The 12,207-nt window shown below is 48.5% G+C and overlaps 2 protein-coding genes across 2 annotated transcripts in view; one reads left to right on the top strand and one right to left on the bottom strand.

The window, feature by feature from the left end:
- The window catches only part of LOC307204982 (ras-related and estrogen-regulated growth inhibitor-like protein), a 226,159-nt gene that overhangs the window by 195,106 nt on the left and 18,846 nt on the right, over window positions 1-12,207 (top strand). The window lies entirely within an intron of this gene.
- Window positions 301-11,915, bottom strand: LOC307204908 (intelectin-like protein). Its single transcript, XM_079957051.1, has 7 exons — window positions 11,769-11,915; window positions 9,567-9,731; window positions 8,067-8,314; window positions 2,937-3,095; window positions 2,339-2,459; window positions 921-1,024; window positions 301-689 (listed from the first exon to the last, which is right to left on the bottom strand). The coding sequence occupies exons 1-7, from the start codon at window positions 11,827-11,829 to the stop codon at window positions 537-539; spliced, it is 1,011 nt and encodes a 336-aa protein (XP_079813177.1). The 5' UTR covers window positions 11,830-11,915; the 3' UTR covers window positions 301-536.

The raw sequence follows: 12,207 nt of genomic DNA on the forward strand, positions 1-12,207 counted from the left end.
ATGCTGAAACTGCTTGAGAGCGGTTAAAACATTCATCCCAAATTTTAGGAGGAGTAACAGATTATCCCACTGGGAATAACTTTGACCTCTGTGAATGAGGTCAAAATCAATATTCTTTCAAACACATTATGAGCTTCTAGAGCCTTCCTCACCTAACAGCCTTCCTCACCTTTTTTTTCTTATAAAAATAGTTCTTTTAATTAAATTTTGAACATACAGAAAATAAAACAGAAAAAACAGGTGATCATTTGGATCACCTGATATGCATCATACAACTAATTAGGGGAGAAAACAGGCAAGTTAAGATTCACTCATTTTTTAATATTATTGTCACATCAAAAAATATAATTCCATTCTTTTTTATTTATTACAGGGTTCAGATAGTGCCCATCAAAAAATAAAGGGTTGTGAAAGCCAAACTATGTGAACCAGGGGGTAGTGGGACTTCTCTATTACATGCCTTGTTACTTGAAAAAAAAATAATCATGCCAAATTGCATACAGACTGTCATGTTTACTTTGATCTCCTTCCTCGCCTTAGTGATAGAAAAGGAGCATGGCAGATTCCAGTAACTCTTTGGAGACACTAAAGCCACTGTGTGCGCCATAGCCATTCCAATCAAAGGCAGTATAGTCGCCACACTGCCTCGAAGCTCCTTCAGGAAAATACCCTCCGCCACCAACGCAGGTCTGGAAGAAAAGAAAGAAGCATAAGCCAGAATTTTGATTGCACAATCTAAAAAAATCGAGGGGCCGGCCCGGCCTAATACATTTTGCTGCCTGGCTTATTGGAATTGCTGCCCTCCGCCCAGCCACCCCAGCCTGCTGCTTGAGGTGGCTGCCTCAGCAGGGCTAATGGTTGGGCCGGCCTGAGCGTTGCGACCAGGATATGCAATGCTGGCAATTGAAGAAGCCACTCACGTGTTCTGTATCACATCCTGTGACTTTAACCCCAGCACACAGAGCCATGGCAGCTTTCTCGTTATTAAACACCCGGAACTGAATGAAGCCAGGTTCAATCTTTGCTGGAAAAACAAAATCAGAGTCGGGGGGGGAGAGGGATATTATGGAGTATGCAGCATATAGACTGTCCTCTATCCCAAGAGCTTGGCAGCTGCTAGCTGTTAATTTGAACACAGTACTCACGGCTCAGCTGAGGCTGCATACCAAGGTGCAGAGCAGCTGCTTGGGGTGCAAAAGGCCCCAGGTTCAGTGCTTGGCATCTCCAGTTTTTAAAAAAGAGTATCAGCCTATACAGATACCTTCTGGAGTGGGAGCCGCGTCTTACTTTAGCACTCGCAACAGTGGACCTGAGGGCAGCTAACTTTCAGGCAGTTGTGGAGGGTGAAGAAGACACAATGGTCTGTCCCCAACATAGGGGAAGCAACAGGGCACTCAGGAGGGAAGCTCAGGGGGATACCACCACACCTGCCACTGAGGCAGTTGCCTTATTTTGGCTAATGAATCAAGAAACATCTCCCGAAAGTGGTGAAAATAATTGGGAGAGTCCCATCATTTTATATGCTGAACAGCTAAAATTCAAGTTCAGAATGAGGATGGATGGGTTCACTCATTCTTTCTTTTATTCAGAACAGGGTTGCCAGACCTCCTGGGCTGGCCTGAAGTCTCCAGGTTTGTCTGGCTGCCTCCAGGTGGGGCAGGGGGTATTGAAGCTCCAGGTGGGCATGAATGCCAATAAATAATCATCATCATCATCATCATCATCATCATCATCATCATCATCCAGTGGTACCTCAGGTTAAGTACTTAATTCGTTCCAGAGGTCCGTTCTTAACCTGAAACTGTTCTTAACCTGAAGCACCACTTTAGCTAATGCGGCCTCCCGCTGCCGCCGCACGATTTCTGTTCTCATCCTGAAGCAAAGTTCTTAACCTAAGGTACTATTTCTGGGTTAGCGGAGTCTGTAACCTGAAGCGTATGTAACCTGAAGCGTATGTAACCCAAGGTATCACTGTAATAATAATAAAGAATGCAGCTTGCAAGCTTCAGCCTGGCAGGAGCCAGATGCAAATTATTGCATAGACTCTCAGTGGAGTGGGAATCTGCCCTCCTCTGCTCCCTCCTCCTCTCTCCCAATTAACCTCCATCTCCAGGACTCAGTGTTGGGAGGGAGCACAGAGAAAGAATCTCTAAAGTTCACCCCATGACATCACCAGAGCCTATTCCTAATTCTCGGGATTGGGCCCTGAAATCTCAGGGTCTGGGATGCTCCTGACCTTGCAACCCTACTTCAGAATCAAGTTTCAGGTCTTGGTCTAACTCCATGAGAGTTTTTTTGCGCTGACACTGAGCACTAGCTTCACGGAACTAAAACTTACGTCGAGCATTTGGGGAGTAGAAGAAAGATGTCTGCTGCACATTGCCAGTATCATAGATGACAGGAACTGCTGGGCCGTTGTTATCTGGGCAGGTGCCAATCCCAAATGTCACTGGGTATTTCTGGAAGGAGAAGAAATGCCAAAAGAGCTGAGAAAGGCCTGTCTGAGAATATATATGCTGGCCTCTAAAAAAGTGATGCTGGACCAGTTGCTGCCTCTCAGCCTTACCTACCTCACAGGGTTGTTTGGGGGAATAAATTAGATGGGGAAGAACCATGAACACCTTGGAGAAAAAGGTGGGATATAAATGCAATAAATTAATAATAACAAATGTGAGAAGATAAAAACAAAAGGATCACACTTGTCTTATGCTGGCCTTTAACTTGGTCCAAAACAGATATAACATGTGATTAGATATCCCAATTAAAAACAAAATGTCAATTCAATTGCAGGGAGTCATCCAAAATGACCATGCTGCTTGGGGGCTGAGCTGATAGGCGTTGGGAGCCCAAAACATTGAGAGGGCACCAGGTACTCCAAACTAGTCACAGCTATCAATGCCCAAATACTGAGTCACTAGGCAACCATGCTTACGTACCTGGTAGAGCCTGAGAAGGTTGCCTCCTTCTTCAGCTAAGAATCCATTTTCAGTGTGGTACCTCAAGATGGCAGCATCCATCCATTCCTTCATGGGGGTGTTGTTTGGGACATGCCAGATTGCCAAATCCCGAGCTTCAAGATCATAGTAGCCAGGGTTCTGAAAAGCAAAAAAGTATGAGAGTAAAATCTTGTATGCTGGGGGTAAGAACCTTTGGGCCCAGGAGCCAAATGTGGCCCTCCAGATAGCTTTATCTGGTCCTCAGTCCCACTCTTCATGGGACTTGCTTTGCAGCATCCTTGACAACTTTTGCTTTCATTTTTGTATTACTTTCCCCATAATGACCGTTCCCCACCTCAAATGGGGAGCGCCTTTTGCGGGTTGCACGCAGCCCCCCCCCCCATCCTACACGACCCGGCAGTTCAGCCTGGCTTCGCCTCCCCAAGCTGGATACCTGGAGGTTCCCACCTAACCTCGGACAGTTAGCCAATCCCAGCTGGGGAGGTGTTGCCAGGGGAGTTGACCAGGTAGGGTTAGGACCACCCTGCACACACAATAGAGGGTGGAACTTACCTGGGCTTCCTCAGTCGGCTGCAGAGCTTCTGGATAGCGGACATCGCTGGACCGCATCCTTGCCGGAGGTAAGACCAGGGACCCTATACCTTCCACCACCCCATCCTTATTCTCCACTCAAGGCCTCACTTCTCCAGCAGCGTGTTGGAGCCTTGGCTTCTTTGCTGAAGTTACAGTGGGCGCTATTTTCCCACAGGCAGGTTGCATGATCTCGGGCCCTCCTCCTTTTCCTGTGCCCGTTTTTTCGGCATGGGGAGGGTGGCGGCTGCGGAGAGAGACTCTTCTGGTTTCCCCCTTTCTAACAGGGCAGTTTTGCAGCCCCGGGGGGCAGGGTAGCTGCGGCGGCGTGCTTGCGCCCCTGGAGGGGTGGCGGGCTCAGAGGCCATTCCCGCTTTCACTGGCGCTCCGCTCAACTCTCTTCCCCCCGTGCTCGCCTTTAGGCCATCTTTGAGGGGCTGCTTCCTGTGGCCTTCCCCTTCCAGCTCGCGGCCATTGCAGGGGGGCGATCTTGCGCCGCTTCCCGTGCTCGTGGGGGACAGGGGCTGCGCCGCTTCCTGCAGCCTTCTCCTTTCTCCCGGGGGGGCTTTCTGCCGATTCCCGCATTAGCGCAGCCCTTGCTCGTTCCCCGCGCTTACTCGGCGGCCCCCACGGCAGGTTTCCGCGGTACACATGGCAGCGGCCATGTTAGGGGCGGTCACATGGCGGTGGCCATCTTGAGAGTGGCAGCAGCCATTTTTAGGGTGCTAATAAAAATAAATATTAAAATATAGTAAATAAATGAATGAATGATGCATGCCCTTAATTATTACTATTACTATTATCGTTATCACTGCTGAGATTTGCAGCCAGTGTTGGGCCTGGTGCCTGGTTATCCACCAGCTACAGGATATAACCCGTTGACTTTGGGCAATATTATGCAGCGAACCTTAACTGTTTTTCCTGGTTTATCTTACAGCTTACTCTAGCGATACCTGCTGTGGCTCAGCTCTTGTCTCACCCTTTCACCCTTAGCTTTCCCGCAATATCAAGCGTCAGCATTTCAGTATATTAGTTCTGAATCACTAACATCTTCAGTCCTCATTCAGTCTATAGATTTCTACCTTTACATACTACCCTGTTAGCTTTCCACCATGCCACCTAAGCGTCAATTAGTTTCTCCTCCCTGCATAAGAAGGGGCACTATAAGGGGTGCGGCCAGTAAGTCAGCACAGGTATAGGTAGTGGGCCGGAGGAGGGTGCGCCAATCTGGGGACGAGCATCCCACACCTGGGCGAGCCGCGCCCAGGAAGAGGGCAGCTGCAGTGAGAGGGTTATCAAGGTCCAAAGGCCCGCTAGCCTCCACAAGCCATGCAGACAGGAGGTCAGCTGCAAAGTGCAAACGTCAGGTGAGTTCTTCCCCAGCCCGCTCATCCGATAGTGATAGTTCTTTGCGCTCGGAGCATGGGGACAGGAGGGACAAGACCATTGCTCGGCTGAAGCGACGCCTGGAGAGGCTGGAATCACGCGGAAGGAGCCCTGAGTCACCTCACCGCCGCAATAGAGGGCGCAGTGACAGTTCTCCAGACCACTGTACCCTAGAACACAGGTCCTGCTCATCAACCGCATCCTCAGGGCACAGAGGTAGATCCCCCCACTCCAGCTCCTCCGATAGGCACAAGAGCCCTGAGGCTCGCAGCTCGCGTCATCATGGAAGGAAGCATCACAGATGCAGGAAAAGGGGGCACAAGTACAGAAGGGAGTCTTCCACGTCTTCAAGCTCGACAGGTAGGTCTAGTTCCTCTGACAGTGAGCGGGAAGGAAACATCAAGGGGTATTGGGTCACGGGCCCGCATGCCCCAGGGCTGCCACATTGGGTATGGCGTCGCCGCAATAGGAAGCATAGGCGCACCAATGGCGCTACTGTGCCATGTGGAGAGGAGGGCATTGACTCCAGAGGCCGCATAAGGAAATCAAACTTTAAGTGGGTCGACCAGCCGCCAGGCATTCGCCTGTGTAAAAAGATAAGGGAACGCATCCTTAATGGTAAGTTTGTGGACCTATTCTCCTTGTTATCCCCTGCCTCATCAATTAGCCTAAAGGCCAAACCTGCTAAGCAGCAGAAAAAAGACAAGGAAGTGTTGGTTGAGCGCAACTTCCACAACTGGCTTACTGCATTTTCCACCTACATGGGGATAGTAAGTGCAGCCTACCCAGACAGAGGTTGGCACCTTGCCAAATACCAGCTTATTATCCTAAAAGCCAAGGCTATAGCTGGGGAGGCAGCGGCACTCGAGTATGACGAGGCCTTTAGAGAGAAGGCAACCGTGTACCACACAGCCAGGTGGGAAGTACAGGATAATGATTTGTGGTCAGAATTGGTTGTCCCATATATTGAGAAAAGGCCTGACAACACAAAGCAGTCGAAACCCCAACCCGAGGTCCCCAGAAAATTGTGCTGGGAATATAATGACGGTGCCTGTTATAGAGAGAAATGTCGATTTGCTCATGAGTGTGAACGCTGCAGCGGATCGCACCCCACCACCAAATGTTTTCGAGGGAAGAAGCCTTTTCGAGGCTCTCGCTGCTCAGGTACAGGTATGCCCCAGGAAAAAAGAGAAGCCGGAGCACCCTCAGGCAATTCTGGATCATAGCCAAATAGAAGCAATACCCTCAGGTGGCCCTCTTCTTTCCCTAGCCCCCTCACCCATCTCTCTTTCAGCCATCCTACTGTTTCTTCACAAGTACCCCAACAGGGAGGCAGCAAAATACATTGAGGAGGGCTTCAGGGAAGGCTTCGTATCCCAGTGGTAGGCAACCCATCATGCACTAACCCCCCCCCCAAAAAAAAAAGTTTGTATGGGAGATGCCACACGTTGCTGAGAAGAAAATTGCCAAAGAGCACCTGCAGGTGATGGGTCCATTCCCAGAGCCTCCTTTTCCTAACCTCATAATACCACCCCTAGGTATCGTCCCAAAAAAGGTGCCAGGTGAGTTCCGTATGATCAGCCACCTGATCCTACATGACCACCGGCATTTCAGCCTGGCTTCGCCTCCCCAAGCTGGATACCTGGAGCTTCCCACCTAACCTCGGACAGTTAGCCAATCCCAGCTGGGGAGGTGTTGCCAGGGGAGTTGACCAGGTAGGGTTAGGACCACCCTGCACACACAATAGAGGGTGGAACTTACCTGGGAGTCCTCAGTCGGCTCCAGAGCTTCTCCCACCCTGCCCTCCCTCAGTTTGCACCTTCTGTTTGCAGGTTAACCTCTTCTTTACAGGTATGCGGGCGCTGCTGCGGTCATTGATGGTTGCTGTTGAAGGACCGGGAAGGAATTTCCCTGCATTGGCAGGTTTTGCCTTCCCCGTAGCAAAAACGTCACAACTTTGGCAGTTTCAGGCCTTGGGCGGAATCCTTTAGTCTCTCTTCCCTAAATGGGCAGGGGGCGTGAAGCAGTGACCCAATGGCCCCAACCCCCACGGCAGCCATCCCAGGGTTCCCTGTTAAAGGGGTTGTGTGGAAGGGAGTCACTGGCCATACACCATTTCATTGTCAGTGCTCTCCCTTGCATTGCGGCAAATTGGGAGGCGGCCTCTCTGCTTGAACAAACGTTCTCCAGAGCCAGCCCAATCCCCACACAGTTTGGATAACCCTGATGTTCCCCAGATCCCCGGACGGGGAGGGATAAACGCCCAATGCCTAAGCCAAGGTCTCCCTACATCTGAAAGTTTAATAAAGTTGTGGCCAATTTTAATCCCATAACACATTGTCATGAGTCATTATTCCTCTCGGGGGGGGGGTCCTCCACCTGGCCACGCAAAATACATAGTGTCTGCATTTTTGTTAAAGGTAAAGGTAAAGGTAAAGGTACCCCTGCCCGTACGGGCCAGTCTTGACAGACTCTGGGGTTGTGCGCCCATCTCACTTAAGAGGCCAGGGGCCAGCGCTGTCCGGAGACACTTCCGGGTCACGTGGCCAGCATGACATCGCTGCTCTGGCCAGAGCCAGAGCCAGAGCCAGAGCCGCACACGGAAACGCCGTTTACCTTCCCGCTGGTAAGCGGTCCCTATTTATCTACTTGCACCCGGAGGTGCTTTCGAACTGCTAGGTTGGCAGGCGCTGGGACCGAGCAGCGGGAGCGCACCCCGCCGCAGGGATTCGAACCACCAACCTTTCGATCGGCAAGCCCTAGGCGCTGAGGCTTTAACCCACAGCGCCACCTGCGTCCCGCATTTTTGTTAGCTGTCTTCTAATCCACATGTAAGTCCAGGCCCAGCTGATGAGGTCAGTTCACTTCAGAATGCAGACCCATATTTCTACTCCGTTCCCAGTTTAAACTAACCGCAGTTTGACCCACCTTGGGGGGTGGGCGAAAGGACAAACTGGTTAGCTGAAAAATGAAAGCAAATGGTTCCAGCCGCATTGTGGAAAAGGCGAAATCAAGGAAGAGTGCAAAAGCCCAAGACTTACACTCGTTAGGTACTAAACCCTGGTTTAGGATTTATATTCAAACACAACCTATGTTGCCTATGCTTCCTAATCAAGAAAACCCACCATGTGCAGTACGGAAAGCAAAGCTGACCTTGTAGTCATCGCTTGTGCAGCCCTTTGCTGACCCGAAGGTGGCGTTGTTGGACCAGTTGCCTTCTCCATTAGGCCATTTGGCGTCATTGCCCTGCTGGCTAGACCAGCGGTCTCCCTGGGTGCATTTCCCATGAATGTTGTTCTCGTGGATACTGGCCACCAGTGTCCAACCGCCTCCATTCGTGGTCATGTCGCAGAAGGTTTGGTAAACCTCGCCATCTTCTGTGGCCAAGTCATACAACCCATCTGCAAGAGGAAACCAGGATATCAGGAGAGCCCTGCCTGATCAGGCCCATCCAGTCCAGCACCCTGTTCTCAACAGCGGCCAAACAGATGCCTGTAGGAAGCCAGCAAGCAGGATCCAAGCGCAAGAGCCCTGTCCCATAGCTGTCAATTTTTCCCTTTTCTTGCAAGGAATCCTATTCGGAATAAGGGAATTCCCCTTAAAAAACGGGAAACATTGACAGCTATGCCCTCTCCTCTCCTGTAGTCTCGGCAACTGTGGAGACAGGAACACAGCCATCATGGCTGATAGCCATCAATAGCCCTCTCAGTCACAAATAAGATATACAATATAATAGGCAGCAGTGGTTAGAGATGGATATTTCTTACACAATAACCCCCCATTTTGCACACATTTGACTTGCGCAATTTCAGCCGCTAAAGAGGAGGGGTGCCTGTATTTGCTGGTCTCAGTTTCACCATATGTGGGGCACAAACCTCTTAGTTTGCATTTCTTAGTGCATTAAGTATTGATCTGATGTGTAGAGATCTTTCCTATTCTAATATATTCAAGAGGGTTCTGGAAGCTTCTTTGTGTGAAAGAAACAAGTACAGTGGTACCTCAGGTTAAGTACTTTAGCTGATGGGGCCTCCTGTTGCCGCCGTGCCATGATTTTTGTTCTCATCCTGAAGCAAAGTTCTTAATCCGAGGTAATATTTCTGGGTTAGCGGAGTCTGTAACCTGAAGCATATGTAACTCAAGGTACCACTGTAGAAGGGTCATGTTTGGGTGATTCCTTCAGAGAAGCTGAGTACAGCTGGTTTAAACTAGTTCTCTTATATCTTCTGTCAAGGTCGTGCTGACTATAATAGTAAGGGCAGAAGGAGCCTGGATTTCTCTTTGTACCTCTCTTCCTTCTGGTGTGGTGTTCTGCACATAGTATGCTTAGTGTTAATGTTTAGACTTATTGTAAGTTTAAGTTAAGTCTGCTGCAACTGGATTTCTTTTGTCTTCAGCAAAACTCTGATGGATAAAATATTAATTGCCTCTGGTCTATTTTTGGGAAATCCTGCAACGTGTTTTTACTCTGCTACTATGCATTGGAATCTACTCTGGATCAATACTGAGTAGAATTTCACTGACAAGAACTATCCCCGCATAGTTTGGAATCACTTTGATTCCTGTCCACAACAGCCAGCTCAAGGCCCCGCCATAATGGTCACATGGGCAACTGAAAGTTCTGGACCGAACATGCCCCTTTCCTGACTCACCCACCTGTGGCTCCTTCCAGTGCTGTTTTGATTTCCATGCAGCTTCGGGGCAGAGACTGAAGGAGATTCGGGGGCAGACCTTGATGGTTCTGGAGACAGGTCGCATCTTCCCACTTGACCATCAGCTTGAGGATGTCTCGCTTCAAGGAAGTGACACAGCCATTGCTCTCTGCACAGAATAGATTCGTCAGGGCCCTGGTCTTCAACTAGTGGGTCGGAAACCCGCAAGCGAGGGAGGCCAGTGGTGGTTTAGCGGTTAGAGCTTTGGACTGCTAGGACCTGGGAGAGACCAGGGTTCAAATCTCCACTTGGCCATCATAATGCTTGCTGGGCGTGACTGCCTCTCTGCCTCGCAAGGTGGTGTGGGGATTAAATGAGGGAGGGGAGAACCATGCTTGCCTCCTTAAAACTCATTGGAGAAGAAGTTGGGGTGCAGAGGCAATAAAATAAGAAGGGTCACACGAAGTGGAACCAGAACACTTGCTTTTTAAACAAAGCAGAAAGGGTGGGGGGAGAAAGAGAGAGGGAGAGTATGGTTACATCTACACTTTTATGCAGATTCTACACAGTTCTCCTTTCTGGAGAAGAAGGATCCTGACACAGTTCTCTGCACTAGGATATTCCGGGCTAGACTGCTGTAATGCATTTAGCATGGGGCTGCCTTTGAAGATTGTTCAGAAACTTAAACTGGGGCAAAAAATGTGATTTACCAGCTGCCAGTTGGAGCCAGGTCATCAGAACACATGATTTTATTTAATTACTAAATGCCTATCCTGCTTTTGCTCCCAAAGGGTGGCAAACACCAAAGTGGTTTTTTTAAAACAACAACAACACAAACACAGAAATTAAAAGCAAAACATTTTGAAACTATTCAAAAGAACACACGGCAGGGTAATGCCAAATCAGTATGCAACAAGCTTTCCATTTTCAGAATAAAACCATTTTCTCAATAAGTGCATTTCGGCAGCAAAAAAATAAGCAAAAAATAAGGTCTAGATGCTGTGTGGATTATGTTGAAAAAGCAAGTACTCAGGTCTCCACTGAGCATAGGATGAAAGGTCTTGCATACGCAGCCAGAACCTGTGAATTTTGGTTCTTTCCAAAGGTCTCCTCCAACTGCCACACAAGCCTCCTGGTTAAAGCAGCCATATTTATTTTAAGACCATTATATATTATATATTATAATCTACCCAAAGGTCCTTTGGTTCGGGCTGAAGAAAGCTTATGAAGCTCCCGAATGATCAACCAGAAGGGAGGGAACATGCCAGTTGGGCATGTGTCTCTGCCAGGGTCCTACACGAGTGTAGGCCGAACTCATGACACTTTCATGGGACTTGAGCACTGCCTCTCTGGTTGTCAGGATTCAATTTCCATTTATTTTATTGCATTTTAATTATTAATTTCATCAAATGTATACATATTTATACAGTGCTTTTTTCTGGTGGTACGCATACCCCTAAACATTTTGTGAATCTTTGTACTTTTGTCCATTCACTGTATTTATCTTTCCCGATTTGAATTATAAAATGGTGATTTTATTGAGTCAAAATAAGAGTACTCCTAAACATATTTTTTTAGAAAAAAGCACTGCATTTATACATTGCTTGGTGGTAAAAAAAAACAACCCCTGGGTCGTTTACAAACCCCCCCCCCCCAGTAAAATTATCAATAAGAAAAATTAACAGTTCAAGACTTTCAAAAAGTTAAAATAACAATAGGCCAAAAACAGATTAAAACTCCCATCAACTTTCTAAACATCTGGGTAGCCTTCTCTAAACAAAAATGTTTTTAGCAGGTACCAAAAGGAATGCAGTGGTACCTCGGGTTACATACGCTTCAGGTTACATACGCTTCAGGTTACAGACTCTGCTAACCCAGAAATAGTGCTTCAGGTTAGGAACTTTGCTTCAGGATAAGAACAGAAATTGGGCTTCGGCAGCGCGGCAGCAGCAGGAGGCCCCTTTAGCTAAAGTGGTGCTTCAGGTTAAGAACAGTTTCAGGTTAAGAATGGACCTCCGGAACGAATTAAGTACTTAACCCGAGGTACCACTGTATAGTGAAGCTGCATGCCTGATGTCAATAGGCAGGAAGTTCCGAAGTGTAGGGGGCTGCCACACTAATAGAAACAATTTGAACTTGGCCTGATTTTTTGAAGCTCATTCCTCTATTACTGGCTATTATTTCACCAAGGGACCCACACGCTTACCGCACCGTTGGCCTTCTGGAAACACAAATGCGCACAGCAGAATAATCACAAGCTGCTTCATCTTCCTAAAGTGAAAGACCAAAGGTTCATTAGTTCAGAATCACTCCGCTCCAGAACTCATCATGCACTCAAACAGAGAGAGAGATAGAGATAGAGAGAGAGAGAGAGAGAGAGAGATTTGGAAGGAAGCAGAGCTAAATTGCAACTGAGTGAAGGCTGGATCTTTGGCAAATCGGAGGGAAACCAGCGGGTGGAAATGCAGACCATTGAGGAGGGTCAAGGGAAGCCGCCCTCAGGCTGTTTGCACTGAACCAGACCCACAAGTACCTGGGGTTGCCCACATGGATTGGCAGGGGGCTGCAAGGCTAAATAAAGATGCTCTCTCTCTCTCTCTCTCTCTCTCTCTCTCTCTCACACACACACACACACACACACACAC

This window comes from Podarcis cretensis (genome assembly GCF_951804945.1).
Source record: "Podarcis cretensis genome assembly, chromosome: 16".
NCBI classification, from domain to species: Eukaryota; Metazoa; Chordata; class Lepidosauria; order Squamata; family Lacertidae; genus Podarcis; species Podarcis cretensis.

Excerpts from the sequence above, each read along its gene's own strand:
- LOC307204908 (XM_079957051.1), bottom strand. The coding sequence starts at position 11,829 with ATGAAGCAGCTTGTGATTATTCTGCTGTGCGCATTTGTGTTTCCAGAA. Across the intron at positions 8,315-9,566 it reads AGCACTGGAAGGAGCCACAG|ATGGGTTGTATGACTTGGCC; the intron begins GTGGGTGAGTCA and ends TTCCTCTTGCAG. Across the intron at positions 690-920 it reads CAGGATGTGATACAGAACAC|ACCTGCGTTGGTGGCGGAGG; the intron begins GTGAGTGGCTTC and ends CTTTTCTTCCAG.